This window comes from Amblyraja radiata, chromosome 9, assembly GCF_010909765.2.
Source record: "Amblyraja radiata isolate CabotCenter1 chromosome 9, sAmbRad1.1.pri, whole genome shotgun sequence".
NCBI lineage: Eukaryota > Metazoa > Chordata > Chondrichthyes > Rajiformes > Rajidae > Amblyraja > Amblyraja radiata.
The window spans coordinates 53,783,429-53,800,356 of NC_045964.1; the positions used below are offsets into that span (position 1 = coordinate 53,783,429).

At 49.6% G+C, this 16,928-nt stretch overlaps 1 protein-coding gene across 5 annotated transcripts in view; it reads right to left on the reverse strand.

Moving 5' to 3' along the window:
• The window catches only part of syne3 (spectrin repeat containing nuclear envelope family member 3), a 49,399-nt gene that overhangs the window by 4,482 nt on the left and 27,989 nt on the right, over positions 1–16,928 (reverse strand). For all 5 annotated transcript variants that reach the window (XM_033027457.1, XM_033027453.1, XM_033027456.1 and 2 more), the window contains exons 7-11: positions 12,324–12,457; positions 10,991–11,165; positions 4,440–4,622; positions 3,823–3,972; positions 2,882–3,037 (exon numbers count right to left, since the gene is read on the reverse strand). In XM_033027457.1, coding sequence (XP_032883348.1) covers positions 2,882–3,037; positions 3,823–3,972; positions 4,440–4,622; positions 10,991–11,165; positions 12,324–12,457 — 798 coding nt within the window. The remainder of the gene's footprint in view (positions 1–2,881; positions 3,038–3,822; positions 3,973–4,439; positions 4,623–10,990; positions 11,166–12,323; positions 12,458–16,928) is intronic.

Genomic DNA, 16,928 nt, shown 5'->3' on the forward strand with positions numbered 1-16,928 from the left:
TATAACAGGTAATAACTGCATTGGTTGTTCTGTTAAAAGTTGCAACAACCTTCATTTGCTTCCATGCAAATAGATATCTGAAAAGATTTTTCTGGACTTTCTGAGGAGGCTCCGCTCTTTCAACTTCTACAGTCGTGTGCTGGGGCAGCAGGGGGAAGGCCGCGGACACCAACAGGATTAACAAGCTCATCAGGAAGCTGGCTCCATCCTGGCGGTGGAGTTGGATTCATTGGAGATGATCTTGGAGGGGAGGATGCTCCTCAAAATGCGGAGCATCCTGGACAACACAGCTCACCCTCTGCATGACACACTGGTCAAGCTGAGGAGTACCTTCAGCAACAGACTGGTTCCACCAAGATGCAGCACAGAACCTTTTGCCCTGTGGCTATCAAACTGTACAACTCCTTCCCCTTCTGTCATGTGGTAGACTGACTCCCCTCTCCCACTCTATCTTTGCACATTTCCAATCCTGGACTTTCCACTCATCACTTTAATTCCATGTATCTTGTGTTCTATGACTGTTGGCTGACCAATTCCCTCCTGGGACAAATAAAGTTGTTGTATCGTTTTAGGGAAGTTGGATAAAACATACCAAATTATTCACTGACATACAAGAACATCATATTGGGACTACACGAGTCAAAGAGCTGTATAGTACAGAACCAGGTCTTTCGGCCCAACTCGTCCACGCTGACTAGGATGTCATTATGGGCTAGTCCCACTGGCGTGCATTTGGCCCACAGCCACTAAATTCTTCCTATCCATATATCTGTCCAAATATCCTTGGATCATTGGTTCTATAGCTTCCTCTGGCAGCTCATTCCAGATAGGGATTACACTCAGTAAAATGTTCTGCCCGAGGTCCCATCAAACGTGGCATCTATGCCTTTTACAATCCTCTACTTGGGAAAAAGACTGAGCGTTCACTTATATCCATATCTCTCATGATCTTGTACAGTTCAATGAGGTCACCCCTCAGCCTCCTACATTCGAAAGAAAAAAGACCCAGCCAATCCCAATTCTCCCTATAACTCAAGCCGAGGTGAATCATACCTACACCTTTTCTAACAATGACATCCTTCCTATATCTGGGCGACCAGAACCACAGTCACCGTCCAAGTATGGTCTCACCAATGACTTGTACAGCTGCTTCATGAAGTCCCAAGATAGTAGAGAGTTACAGAGAAAGGAGCCACTTTGAATACTTGACCCACAAAGAACCAAGAAATAAAGAACGACTGAATGTTTAAAGCTCCATTACTCCAATGTAGAGTTGGAATCTGACACTAAAGTGGGTGGTATTAGAGAGCAAAGATGGTCATCGGTGGGATATTGATCAGCTGGGCAAGTAGCCTGAGAAATGACTAATGGAATTTAATATGGATAAGTGTGCGGTGTTTTTTGGGAAGTCAAGGTAGGACCTTGATTGTGAATGGCAGGGTCGTGGATCAGAGGGATTGAGGAGAACAGGTACATGGTTTCCTGAAAGCAGTGTCACAGGTGGATAGGTAAAGGTAGCTGTTGGTCCTTTGACCTTCATCAGTCAGGGTATTCAGTATAGAGGTTGGAATGTAATGTTACAGTTGTACAAGACATTGATGAGAACATATTTGGAATAGTGTTTAAGAAGCAACTGCAGATGCTGGAAAATCGAAGGTAGACAAAAATACTGGAGAAACTCATCTGTGAGGCACCATCTATGGAGCGAAGGAAATAGGCGACGTTTTTGGTCGAAACCGTTCTTCAGACTGATGTGGGGGTGGGGGAAGAAGAAAGGAAGAGGCGGAGACAGTGGGCTATGGGAGAGCTGGGAAGGGGAGGGGAAAGAGGGAGAAAGCAGGGACTACCTGAAATTGGAGAGGTCAATGTTCATAACGCTGGGGTGTAAACTACCCAAGGTGCTGGGGTAATGAGGTGCTGCTCCTCCAATTTACGGTGGGCCTCACTCTGTGCCATGGTGGAGGCCCAGGACAGAAAGGCCGGATCGCTTCGCCCAACACCTCCGCTCGGTTCGCAATAACCAACCTGATATCCCGGTGGCTCACCACTTCAACTCCCACCATAAACTGGAGGAGCAGCACCTCATATTTCGCTTGGGTAGCTTACACCACAGCGGTATGAACATTGACCTCCAATTTTAGGTAGTCCCTAGTTTCTCCTTCTTTGCCCTCCCCTTCCCAGCTCGCCCATACCCCCCTGACTGCGCCTCTTCCTTTCCTCTTCCCGCCCTTGCCCACATCAGTCTGAAGAAGGGTCTCACCCGAAACGTTGCCTATTCCCTTCGCTCCTTTGGAATAATGTGGTCAGTTTTAGTCATGGTGTAACAAAGCTGGAAAGAGTGCCGAGAAGATTTACGAGGATGTTGCCGGGACTCAAGGGTCTGAGTCCGAGGGATACTTTGGGCAGCCTTGAACTTTATTCCTTGGAGTGCAGGAGGCTGAGGGATGATCCTATAGAGTTGTATAAAATCATGAGAATAGATAGGGTGAATGCAGGTTTGACCCAAGGTAGGGGAATCAAGAACAGGTGACATATCTATAAAGGTGAGAGGGGCAAGATTGAATAGAAACCTTAGGCTGGTGAGTGTGGAACCAGGTGCCAGTAGTTGAGGCAGTTACTATAACATCATTTAAAAGATGTTTGGGCAGGTACTTGGATAAGAAGGATTTAGGATATACGAGTCAAACGCAAGCAAATGTGACGTGTTTAGATGGGTCAGCATGGATGGGAATGGCCAAAGGGCCTGTTTCCGTGCTGTAAGACTGATATCTAACACCAGAGGTTTTGGTTAGAAAGTCCATTACGTGCAAAGAAACCAAAACCAATGAAGCGTTTTGAGAGTGAAATTGGTGGAGTTCCTGTGAGCCGTGTCAGGACATACCAGGTATTCTCCCGCCTCACACAGCTTCGCCTTGTACAAGCTCCAGCGATATCGCAAATCTTCCAGCTCTTTCACTTCTCCATTCACAGCGGCGTACTCTGCACTTTTCAGCTCTTCAAAACTCTTCTGACCATGAGGGACATGACTGTTCAGCACCTGGAAATAAGCCGTCATTCACTTGAGAAAAGGCTCAAAGCTTTCATCACTCTGCACTCCCAGAGGCAGCAGGGCTCTCATAGTAAAGACAGAAACAGTGTGGAAATTGGCCCTTCAGCACAACATGCCCACACGTCCCAGCTACACTAGTCATAGAGTGATAGTGTGGAAACTGGCCTTCAGCCCAACTTGCCCACACCAACCAACATGTCCCAGCTACACTAGTCCTAACTGCCTGCGCTTGGTCCATATCTGTCGAGCCCTCCGAATCTTTCCAACCCTCCACCCAGCAGGTCAGGCAGCAGAGTGGGCAGTGACTGGCACCAGCCTTACTGACAGCCATGTCACCGACCATCACTGACCACCCCGGCCTCACTGACCACCCTGTCACTGATCGCCCCTGTCTCACTGACCGCCCTGCCACTGACCATCACTGACCACCCCGGCCTCACTGACCACCCTGTCACTGATCGCCCCTGTCTCACTGACCGCCCTGCCACTGACCATCACTGACCACCCCGGCCTCACTGACACCGTCACTGATCGCCCCGTCTCACTGACCGCCCTGCCACTGACCATCACTGACCACCCCGGCCTCACTGACCACCCTGTCACTGATCGCCCCCGTCTCACTGACCGCCCTGCCACTGACCATCACTGCCACCCCCAACCTCACTGACACCCTGTCTGACCGCCCCCGGCCGACATCACATGGAAATATGAAATACGAAGCTAATGCAGTTGCTGGCATTGTCCACGCAAACAACTGGCCATTCTTCACTTACCTTCAGACCTTGCTTCCTGCTCTTCCTCTCCTTGCTGCTCCAGGTATTTGGGACAGCTAAAATGTTTGTTAGTTTCTGATCTTCAGTTTTTAGCCAATCTTCAAACTTCTTCATCAACAGCTTGTGATCAGCAAGGTCTTGGTTATTCATCTATCAGCAAACATCAGAAACCATTGGAGCAGGATTCACCGCAATTAAAGGTTTCAAATATCTTTTATTGTTAAGTGTAGCACAGTAAAAGGGTCAATCAGCTAATCATCGACCAAAACCCATTAAGCCAGTCCCCCTCGTCCATCAAGCCAGTTCCCCTGCCTTGCACTGTCCACGTAGTTTCACATGCTTACACTCACAGAACAAATTCCCACCATTGATTAGATCTACACTTCATGCTGCCTTGGGCAAACAGACTATATAATCAAAGATGTCCCACCCCGGTCATTCATTCCTTCCCCCCCACTCCTGTTTGGCAGAAGGTTTGAAAGGGCGAATCACCAAACTATGAGACAACTTCTTCCCCTCTGTTATCAAGCTTCTGAATGGTCTTTCCGTAAGCTCGGACACTGCTCCACTGCTGTTATCTGCCATCATGGCCAACATGGTTTAGATGGTGCTAATACCTGTATTTGTCGCCTCCTCTTCATCAGGAGGTCAGTGAGGAACTCTCGTTGCCACACAGCCTCCCTCAGCTCAGTGCTGAACGCTGCCGTCTGCTCACTGCTGAAGATGCTGCTCATCATCCCCTCAAGGCCCTGAAACCTGCCGAGCTGCACCTGGAGCTCACTGCTGCACGTGAGGTGCGCCTGGGAAAAAGAACCACAAGCCAATGATCAGCTGACAGCAAACAAAACATTTATTCGGCAAGTTACAGCTTGAAATCCTGGAAACAATCTCATTTGCAATTTACATTACAGATCTTGAGAAGGGTCTCGACCCGAAACGTCACCGAGACCTTCGCTCCATAGATGCTGCCTCACCCGTTCAGTTTCTCCAGCATTTTTGTCTACATTACAGATCTTGAAGATCATTCAAAGTATGGAATGATGAAATACAGATTGTGAGGAAGGTTGTTAAACAGCAGGACATAGCAGTCTGATGAACGGTCCCAACCTGAAACATCACCTGTCCATGTTCTGCAGAGACAATAGATAATAGGTGCAGGAGTAGGCCATTTAGGCCCTTCGAGCCAGCACCGCCATTCAATGTGATCATGGCCGATCATCCATGAACAACCCATGTCACTCCAGCACTCTGTATCCATGTTCTCCAGAGATGCTGCCTGACCTGCTGAGTTACTCCAGCACTTTGTCTCTTTTTTAGGATCAGTTGGGCATGTGAGCAGAGAAAGGGCAGATTAAGTTTAACCAGAGCAAATATGAGCTGTTACACTTTAAGAGGTCAAATGTAAAGAAAGCAAACAGTTAAAGTATAGTAGTTTGCCGAGTCGAGACAGTCAGGTATAACAAAGTTCTTTATTTTTAAACGAAAATAAAGTGATTACTCGAGTCGATATTGACAGCCGAAATAAACGATGCTCACTCCAACCGCGTGGAGCTCGAATGAATGATTTTACAGAAAACCCACTCACGTGACTGCGCTAGCCAATAGTGAGGGTTCGACATGACCACGGCCACCGCTAGGTGCCACTACAGGACACCCCGCAGAACCCGAGGTACGGAACCGAGCAGGAGGCTGGACACGGCGACCGCAACGCGTGGTAAAAACGGACGGGGCGGGCGATACAGGTGGGGCTGGCAGAACAGAGCCATGGGGACAGTAACGGTGCAGGAGGAACCGAAACAACAGGTAAGAGGGGAACAGGCACAACAGGTGCCACCGGACCAGCCGGCGGCATCCAGGTGGGACGGCTTAAGTCGAGCGATGGAGCCGATCTCCTCTCTGCCCCCGACAGTCCAACAGGAAAATGGCGATGCTGGGGCGGGGGCGAAACACCCGGAACAGACCCTCGTAGATTCGCTGCAGTGGGGACAGATGCAAATCCCTGCGGATAAATACGAATAGGCAGTTCTTAAGGTACGGCGGCACGTGCACTGGGGCAGTCTCATGCCGCAAGGTAGGAACAGGAGCCAGGCCGCCCACTCTCTCCCGGAGACTCGCAAAAACCGCCGGGGTAGACTTCGGCTGCCCTCGAACTGCAGGGAGGAAATCTCTGGGAACCCGTAAAGTCGAGCCATTCACCAACAATACAATATCAATACAATACAATCAGTTTTATTCGTCACTTGCACATAAAGTGCACTGTGAAATGAATTTGCCAGCAGCGGTACAATGAAAAAGAACAAACAAAAACACAATAAAAATTTAACACAAACATCCACCACAGCATTCATCACTATGGTGCAAAGGAACAAAATTTGGCCAGTCCTCCTCCATTTTCCATTTTCCCCCATGGTCGGGACCTCAACCCTCCGCAGCCGCCGCGGGCATCCAGATGAATGAAAGACAAGGCAAGTCCTGAAACGGTGCCTCCCCCACCGGAGACTGCGGCTTCAGGTTAGTGTAGGCCGCAGGTCGCCGGTCGAAGATTTAAAGTTTCCGCCGTGCCGCAGCCAGAGCACCGCTGACCGCAGGGCCGGCGTTCGATGCTCCCCTCCAGGGATCCCCGGCGGGGGATAAGTCTCCGCCGCGCCCGCGGTAGAAGTTGGCCGCGGGCAGGAGGTCGAAGCTTCTTCTTCTCCCGGGCCCCCAACGAGGGATCCCAGGCTGCGGATGCCACGCCAGCTGGAGCTCCGCAGACCGCGGCTTCAGGCTGCCGCGGGCCAGCAAAACGGAGCGCTCCCCTCTGGCGACCCCTGGCGAGGGCTCGCCTGCACAGCGACGAGAGTCCACGCTGCGCCCGCCGTAGAAGCCCCGGGCGTGTCTCCGGGAAAGGCCGCACCGATCCTTGCTGTTAGGCCACGGGGGAGGCGACATGGAAAAAGTTGCCTCTCCGTGGAAGAGGCGACCAAAGCGGTTTCCCCCTTACCCCTCCACACCTCCCCCCACACAAGACACACAGAGAAACATTAAAAACATACATTTAAACACACTAAAAAATTTAAAAAAGTAGAAAAAACTGACAGCTCGGTGGACGATGTATCCAAGTCTGCCTTAGGGGCCGTGCGGATGCCTAACAGCACCCAAGGCAACTGGTCGACCCAGTCCAGATCCGTGAGCCACGCCTTCAGTGCCGATTTCAGGTGGTGGTGGAATCGGCACTGAAGGCACGGCTCACTAGCCCGTTGGCCTGGGGATGATAGGCGGTGGTGTGGTGCAGTTGCTCCCTGTATAATTTCGCCAGCGAAGCCCACAATGAGGACGTAAACTGAGCCTCCCGGTCGGTGGAAATGTCTGCCGGAACCCCAAACCGAGCAATCCAATGGGCCACAAGAGCCCGGGAACAAGACACGGCGGAGGTGTCCGACAGTGGAATAGCCTCAGGCCACCTCGTAAACCGATCCACAACCGCGAGATGTGTGGCACCGCGGCATGGCGGTAACAGACCCACTAAATCCACATGGATGTGTTGGAAAGCAGCCTGAGGGAACTACAAAGTCTTGCACTGGGGCCTACACATGACGTTGGTCAACCGCAACTCTGAAGCGGCCATCCTTTAGCCATCCATCCCGTCGTCCGAGTGCTGTGTTGCAGCAAACACCACATAATCAACACCATGATCCACGGCCGCCACAACCGGGAGGGCCCGGCAGGACTGGGCGTCGGTGACCGTGTTGAACTTCCCAGCCACGTGCTGTACGTCCGTCGTGAACTCTGACACGAACGCCAGGTGCCGTTGCTGCCGAGCGGACCAGGGGTCGGACACCTTGGCCAAGGCGAACGTTAAGGGCTTGTGGTCAATAAAGGCCGTGAACGGCCTGCCCTCCAGGAAGTATCTAAAGAGACGGATGGCCAGGTACAGGGCGATGAGCTCCTGGTCGAATGCGCTGTAGTTGCGCTCGGGGGCCCTCAGCTGACGGCTGAAAAATGGCAGCGGCCGTCAATGAGCTGCTCCAGCACCCCACCCACGGCCGTATCGGAGGCGTCTACCGTGAGAGCAGTCGAGGCTGTGGCCCGCGGGAGTACTAGCAAGGTGGCTTTGGCCAGCGCCTCTTTCGCACTGTCGAACGCGGCCTTGGTGGACCACACGAGGTCCCCAGGCTTACCAGCGAGGCACTGAAACAGGAGCCGCATGATCCTGGCCGCCGCCGGCATGAAACGATGATAGAAATTGACCAAGCCGACAAACTCCTGCAGCCCTTTGACAGTGAGCGGCCGGGGGAACTGCCGGATGGCTTCTACCTTAGTGGGTAATGGGGTAGTCCTGTGAGGTAACGTGATGCCTCAGGAATGAAATTGTACGGGGGCCGAACTGGCATTTGGCGGGATTGACTACGAGTCCACGGTCCTTGAGCCGCTGGAACAGTGCCCGCAGGTGCGTGTAGTGTTCCTGTTGGGAGCGGCTCGCAACCAGGATGTCATCTAAGTAGATGAAAATAAAGATGCACTACCCCATGCTTGAGGGTTGCTGCGCGGAAACAGGGGGTGAGTAACTCTGGGAACTCCGCGAGCAGGGTGGCATACGAGCCCTCGACCTGAGCCACTACGTTCAGCTGCGGGCTGGGGGGGTTCCGCGGGTTGCGGGGTCCTGGGGCTGGGGCCCGCCGGTGGAACGAGGCGCCCGCCCCGTATGGCCACCAGGAGTGAAAAGTCCCGCTGGAAGTCTGCACCCAGCAGTGGCTGGGCCACGTCCGCAACGGTAAAGGTCCAATCGTATGGGCGGTAGTCAAAGTTGAGGGATAGGGTCAGCGTCCCATAGGTGCGGATAGCACTGCGGTTGACGGCAGTCAGGACAGGGCCTCGCTTGCCAGCACGGGTGTCCAACCCAGTCGGGGGGAGGATGCTGACAATAGCCCGAGTTGACCAGGAAACAAAGTCCTGAATGGCGGTCTTGCACGTAGAGGCGGTTGTTTAGGCCGATCGCGAAAGCCATTACTGACGATCGGCCGAGACATTTCCCGCAAACGTGCAGGGGGGGGGGGCGGCATCGGCGGGCACCACTGGTGCTTACCCCGGTCTCTGGCGGGCAGCTGCGGTAGCAGAGGGTCGGGCATCTCTGTGGGGCTGCTGGCGCATGGGCGCGGACACTCGGCGGATGGACCCTCCGTCCTGCTGTTTCGCGAGCCACAATTCGTCGGCCCGCTCGGCGAGCTGCATAGGGTCTGTGAAGTTGCTCTAGAAACGCCTGCTCGAAAAGCAGGCAGGGTCGATGGCCGTCCATCAACGCGAGCATCTCGCTCATCAAGGCGGACGGTTTCCGATCGCCTAGGCCGTCCATGTGGAGCAGGCGGGTGGTGCGATCTCGTCGGCTGAGCCCGAAGGTATGGAGCAGTAGGGCCTTGAAGCCCTCGTACTTGCCGGTGGCCGGTGGGTTTTGTAGGTGGGGCAGCAACCACGTGGCCGTCTCTTGGCTGAGCGCCCCAACCACATAGAAATATCGGGTGGCGTCGACAACGATATTTCGAAGGTGGAACTGGGCCTCTATGTGGGCGAAACACACTTGAGGCTGCTCTGCCCAGAAAACAGGCAGTTCCAGGCCCACGGCGTTTTGCTGGGGGAGCTGGGTGTCGGGGATGTTGAGAGTCCGAGTACCGATCGGACTAACGGGGTCACCAGTTTGGCAAGTCGAGACAGTCAGGTAGAACAAAGTTCTTTATTTTTAAACGAAAATAAAGTGATTACCCGAGTCGATATTGACAGCCAAAATAAACGATGCTCACTCCAACCGCGTGGAGCTCGAATGAATGGTTTTACATAAAACCAGCAAAAAAGCTCCCCCGCTCACGTGACCGTGTTAGCCAATAGCGAGGGTTCCACATTACCAGGGCCACCACTAGGTGCCACTACGGCAGCATTGATGATCAGTGTGGCCTTGGGGTTCAAGTCCATTGCTCCCGGACAGTAGCAGCACAAGAAGATAGAGTGACAAAGGTTTATGGTATGCATAATGTATTCATACATATTCATGTTTTTGTTAATGAGTTCGATATAAGCAGAGAATGCTGGGTAATAAATCTCTCTCTCTCGTGATCCAGGCAACCAGTGTGTAAGTCTAGTTCTTCATTCTATCGTCCGGAATATGACAGTTTGCTTGCTTCATCAATTGGGGCATCAAGTATAAAAGTGGGAAAGCCATGTTGCAGCCTTTCGCGCCGTCGAACTCGGATCAGTCCGAGTCAGCATGGATTTATGAAGGGGAAATCATGCTTGACTAACCTTCTGGAATTTTTTGAAGATGTAACTAGAAAAATGGACAATGTTTCTCCGCTGGCCAAAAACAAACTATTTGATCATCTGACTTGCCAGCTTTGGGCCTATAGTACTGCAAGTCATGCTTTGTTTCACATGCTGTCTTTACTCAAGGACAAACCTGAATGTCACCTATTCCTTTCCTCCAGAGATGCTGCCTGACCCGCTGAGTTACTCCAGCTGTTTGCGTCTATCTTCGGTTTAAACCAGCATCTGCAGTTCCTTCTTACACCTCAATGCTGAGGAACAGCAGATAATCCATTGTGTTTGTTTTGGATAAAGCAGCTTCTCACAGGGTGTTCAATAACCATATCAGAACAGATACATAGATACAGAGACAATAGGTGCAGGAGTAGGCCATTCGGCCCTTCCAGCCAGCGTCGCCATTCACTGTGTTCATGGCTGATCATCCACAATCAGTACCCCGTTCCTGCCTTCTCCCCATTCCCCTTGATTCCGTTAGCCCCAAGATATCTAAATATCTTTTGAATGCATCCAGTAAATCAGCCTCCACTGCCTTCTGAGGCAGAGAATTCACTAATTCACAACTCTCTGTGTGAAAAAGTTTGTATCTGATAAACGGGGTGTAAAAGACTCTTGGTGGTTGGCATGGATACGGTGGGCTGAAGGACCTGTTTGTGGTCTCCAACTGATTAAGGCATCGGGAATCAATCGGATTTACCCTCCAATCCCAGGGGGTTGCTGTGATCTATAATTGAACCCTTTTTTCTCATTCTACTTCCCATCAAAAATTCATTGAATATAGAAGAGCTTTTTTCATATTTTCCCAGTGTATTTTTAACTTTCACCATACACCTATATTCCTCTCGGCTTTCTGCTGCTGAGTTCTTGCTGCCTGTATTACCTGAATGTGCTGTATGTGGGATTTGGTCAGAGTTTCATCGCTGGTGTCCAAGGAAGAGTCCAGCAGATTCCTGCTGCTGTTCCTCCATTGCTCAAACTCTTTCAGCAGCCCCTGAAAGCCATGGCGAAGATTCTGTCCTAATTGACTGCATCTCTTCATTATCTTGCCTTTCACTCTGAAAGGAACAAAAAGTCAGATGTGTTGAATTTAATTTGACAAATTGAAAGGACAGAATACAATAAGAAAGAACTTTATTTATCTGCCAATAGTCATAAAACACAAGATCCATGAAATTGAAGTGACGAGTGGAAAGGATTGGAGATGTACAAACATTGGGAGGTGGGGGGAAGGGGGGGGGGGGGGAGGGGAGTCAGTCTACCCCACGACAGAAGGGGGAGATAGCCACAGGGAAGCCACAGGGAAGAAGGATCTCCTGTGGCGTTCTATACTGCATCTTGATGGAATCAGTCTGTTGCTGAAGGTACTCCTCAGGTTCACCAGTGTGACATGGAGGGGGGGAAACAGTATTGTCCAGGATGCTCCGCAGTTTGAGGAGCATCCTCCCCTCCAAGACCACCTTCCATGAATCCAACTCCGCCCCCAGGACAGAGCCAGCCTTCCTGATGAGTTTGTTGATCCTATTGTTGTCCGCAGCCTTCGCCCTGCTGCCCCAGCACACAGCAGCGAAGAAGATGGCACTGGCTACCACCGATTGGTAGAACATCTGCAGCATCTCACTGCAGAAGTTGAAGGTGTGGAGCCTTCTGAAAAAGTACAGCCGGCTCTGTCCCTTCTTGTACAGGGCCTCAGTGTTCCTGGACCAGTCCAGTTTACTGTCCAGGTACACGCCAAGGTATTTGTACTCCCTGGTAAACTGCACATCCACACCATTGATGGAGACAGGGGACAGGGGTGTTCCTCTCCTAAAGTCCACCACTAACTCCTTAGTCTTATCAGTGTTGAGCTGCAGGTGATTCAGCCCACCCCACTCTATAAAGTTGTTGACTACACCTCTGTATTCAGCCCCCCCCCCCCCCTCCCCCCCCCCCCCCCCCCCCCCCCCCCCCTCTCCTCTCACTGATGCAGCCCACAATTGCAGAATCATCTGAAAACTCACATTCTTATAATTACCTTCCTGTCCTGGGCCTCCTCGATTGCTACATTGAGGTAATATTGGCTTCACAATTCGCAACTCTTCAATCCTTCTGTTTCACACCTTGTTTTAATCTCTGGCCTTTGTTCCAATTATTTGCCTATCAACCCCCCCACATAACCACAATGAATAAGAGTTTGTAAGCACCGTCAACCTTTGGAACCAAGCCTGTGATTTCACCTGTTATATTCCCGAGTGGCGTTCAGGACCTTAGCAGAGAGATCTTCATTCTGTGTGAATCTGCCAAGTTCTTTCAGTTCCAGTTGAAGATTTTCCACGCTTGATTCCTCTGTTAAAACGGAAGATCTGGTGACCTAAATCAGAAAAGGAACAAGCTTAGGTGACAATGGAGATGTTTTGCTCAGACTGAAGAAAGCTGGGGGTGATACGACCCCCAAAATCAGTGCCCACTGTACTTGAATTCTGCCCTGTCATTAACTCAGACTGGGGAACAAAATCCTTGCACTGTGTTCGTCCGTGCTTTCTGTTTTCTTCATAAATAAGTCATCTATAAGTCATCAAAATGCAATGGCAAAGATTTAAAGATCGCATGGGTGAATTGCAACAATTGTAATCCCGGTCTGGCACAAAAATAAAACGGGGAAGGCGGCTCAACTGTGGCTAACGAGGGAAATTAGGAATAGTGTTAAATCCAAGGAAGAGGAGGGCAGAGGAAGCAGCAAAGCTAGGAGAAGCAAAGGGAGCAGGCCAGGGGAAGCAGCAAAGCGGAGGACTGGGAGAAATTTTGAATTCAACAGAGGAAGACAAAGGGTTTAATTAAGAGGGGGAAAACAGTGCATGAAAGAAAGCTTGCGGGGAATATAAAATCAGATTGTAAATGTTTCTTTAGATATGTGAAGAGGAAAAGAATCGTGAAGACAAATGTAGGTCCCTTACAGTCAGAAAAATTGTGAATTTATAATAGGAAGCAAGGAAATGGCTGACCAGTTAAACAGGTACTTTGGTTCAGTCTTCACTAAGGAAGACACAAACAATCTTCCAGAAATACTAGGGGACTGAGGATCTTGCGTGACGGAGAAACTGAAGAAAATTCACATTAGTCAGGAAATGGTGTTAGATAAACTGTTGGGACTGAAGGCAGATAAATCCCCAGGGCCTGATGGTCTGCATCCCAGAGTACTCAAGGAGGTGGCCCGAGAAATTGTGGATGCATTGGTGATCATTTTCCAATATTCTTTTGACACTAGATCAGTTCCTGTGGACTGGAGGGTAGCCAATGTAACCCCATTTCTTAAGAAAGGAGGGAGAGAGAAAACGGGAAATTATCGACCAGTTAGCCTTACATCAGTAGTGGGGAAGCTGCTTGAGTTGATTATTAAAGATGTCATTTGGAAAGTAGTGACAGGACCGGTCAAAGTCAGCATGGATTTATGAAGTGGAAATCATGCTTGACTAATCTTCTGGAATTTTTTGAGGATGTAACAAGTAGAATGGATAAGGGAGAACAGTGGATGTGGTGCATCTAGACTTTCAAAAAGCCTTTGGCAAGGTCCCACACAGGAGATTAGTGTGCAAAATTAGAGCACATGGTATTGGGAGTAGCATATTGACATGGATAGAGAACTGGTTGGCAGACAGAAAGCAAAGAGTAAGAATTAACGGGTCCTTTTCTGAATGGCAGGCAGTGACTAGTGGGGTGCCGCAAGGCTCAGTGCTAGGACCCCAGTTATTTACAATATATATTAACAATTTGTGCAGAGAGTAGTGCGTTCAGCCGAACGCACTATGTGAACTACACTGGCCCCCCTGCAGGAATTATACACCAGGAGGTGCAGATCCAGAGCCAGCAACATTATGGGGGACCTCTATTACCCCAGCAAAGGACTATTCCAGCTGCTACGGTCAGGCAAGCGTCTCCGCTGTCACGCTGTGAAAACAGATAGGATGAGACGGAGTTTCTTCCCGCAGGCCAGCAGGATTGTAAACTCTTATCTCACCAGGGACTAATTTACTGTACTAATTTACTGTTGTGTTGTGTCTATTTAAAATTGTTTTTTCTAACATGTAAATACTGATTCTGTTCTATTCTGTTCTGTTGTTTTGCACAATCCGCAGGCATTGCCACTTTCATTTCACTGCACATCTTGTATGGTATCTGAATGGTGGGCGATTAGGTAAAGGGGAGATGCAACGAGACCTTTGTGTCATGGTACATCAGTCATAGAAAGTAGGCAGGTACACAAAAATGCTGGAGAAACTCAGCGGGTGCAGCAGCATCTATGGAGCAAAGGAGATAGGTAACGTTTCGGGCCGAAACCCGAAGGGGTTTCTGAAGAAGGGTTTCGGCCCGAAACATTACCTATCTCCTTTGCTCCATAGATGCTGCTGCACCTGCTGAGTTTCTCCAGCATTTTTGTGTACCTTCGATTTTCCAGCATCTGCAGTTCCTTCTTGAAAACATTGAAAGTAGGCATGCAGGTGCAGCAGGCAGTGAAGAAAGCGAATGGTATGTTAGCATTCATAGCAAAAGGATTTGAGTCTAGGAGCAGGGAGGTTCTACTCCAGTTGTACAGGGCCTTGGTGAGACCACACCTGGAGTATTGTGTACAGTTTTGATCTCCTAATCTGAGGAAAGACATTCTTACCATAGAGGAAGTACAGAGAAGGTTCATCAGACTAATTCCTGGGATGGCAGGACTTTCATATGAAGAAAGACTGGATTGACTCGGCTTGTACGCGCTGGAATTTAGAAGATTGAGGGGGGATCTTATTGAAACGTACAAAATTCTTAAGGGGTTGGACAGGCTAGATGCAGGAAGATTGTTCCCGATGTTGGGGAAGTCCAGAACAAGGGGGTCACAGTTTAAGGATAAGGGGAAAGTCTTTTAGGAACGAGATGAGAAAAACATTTTTCACACAGAGAGTGGTGAATCTGTGGAATTCTCTGCCACAGAAGGTAGTTGAGGCCAGTTCATTGGCTATATTTAAGAGGGAGTTAGATGTGGCCCTTGTGGCTAAAGGGATCAGGGGGTATGGAGAGAAGGCAGGTACAGGATACTGAGTTGGATGATCAGCCATGATCATATTGAGTGGCGGTGCAGGATCGAAGGGCCGAATGTTTCTATGTGTATGTGACAAATAAAGTTGACTTGACTTGATCTGCCCACTCCCCCAACCTGTCCAAGTCACCCTGCATTCTCATAGCATCCTCCTCACAGTTTACACTGCCACCCAGCTTTGCGTCGTCTTCAAATTTGCTAATGTTACTTTTAATCCCTTCATCTAAATTATTCATGGATATTGTAAATAGCTGCGGTCCCAGCACCGAGCCTTGCGGTACCCCACTAGTCACTGCCTACCATTCTGAAAGGCACCCGTTAATCCCTATTCTTTGTTTCCGGTCTGCCAACCAATTTTCTATCCATGTCAGCACTCTACCCCCAATACCATGTGCCCTAAACTTTGCCCACTAATCACCTAATCAAAGGCTTTCTGAAAGTCCAGGTACACTACATCCACTGGCTCTCCCTTGTCCATTTTTCTAGTTACATCCTCAAAAATTTCCAGAAGATTAGTCAAGCATGATTTCCCCTTCGTAAATCCATGCTGACTCGGACCGATCCTGTTACTGCTACCCAAATGTGCTGCTATTTCATCTTTTATAATTGACTCCAGCATCTTCCCCACCGCCGATGTCAGGCTAACTGGTCTATAATTCTCTATTTTCTCTCTCCCGCCTTTCTTAAAAAGTGGGATAACATTAGCTTCCCTCCAATCCACGGGAACTGATCCTGAATCTATATAGAACATTGGAAAATTATCACCAATGCGTCCACGATTTCTAGAGTCACTTCCTTAAGTACCCTGGGATGCAGACCATCAGGCCCTGGGGATTTATCAGCCGTCTACCCAACACCATTTCCTGCCTGATGTGAATTTCCTTCAGTTCCTCTGTCACCCTAGGTCCTCTGGCCACTAGTACATCTGGGAGATTGTTTGTGTCTTCTTTAGTGAAGACACATCCAAAGTAACTGTTCAACTCGTCTGCCATTTCCTTGTTCCCCATAATAAATTCACCTGTTTCTGTCTCAATGGGACCCACATTTGTCTTAACATGTGGTCTCTACATTGGCGAGGTCAAGCACAGACTAGGAGACTGCTTTGTCGAGCACTGTAATCTGCCCACAGTGACCAGCTGGATCTCCCGGTTGTGAGCAATTTTATTTCCCCTCCCATTCCCACATCGATTTGTCTGTCCATGACCTCCTCCACTGCCAGAGTGAGGGCAATCGCAAACAGCACCACATATTCCACCTGGTGATTCTACAACCCAACGGCATGAACATTGATTTCTCCAGTTTCAGACAATCTTCAAGGTCTTTCCAAAGTGCCCAAAATAGGTTGCATTATTCCAGCTAAATTTAGCCAGGCATTTAGAAGATTTAGTATAAGTTGCTTTGTTTTGGATTTTAATTACCCATTTACAAAACCGTGTGTCCCTATACATTGATGAGGGAAAGCCAGAGGAGGCCAAAATGTAAGCAGGAGGGCATGTGAGATGGGTCAACAATATACTACAGTTTGGTGCTAAGATTGGGCCAACAGTTTGATGTGGTGAATCAGTTGCAAATATTGGAGAACAACCAGGAGTGTTAGAATTGTTCAGCAATGGGCCGCTAAATAATGGGTGATCTGAGACAAGGTGAAGCTTACGAACAAATCAGGAATAATGGCAGACAAAATGCTGGAGTAACTCAGCAGGACAGGCAGCATCTCTGGAGAGAAGGAAAAGGTGACGTTTCGGGTCGAGACCTTTCTTCAGAC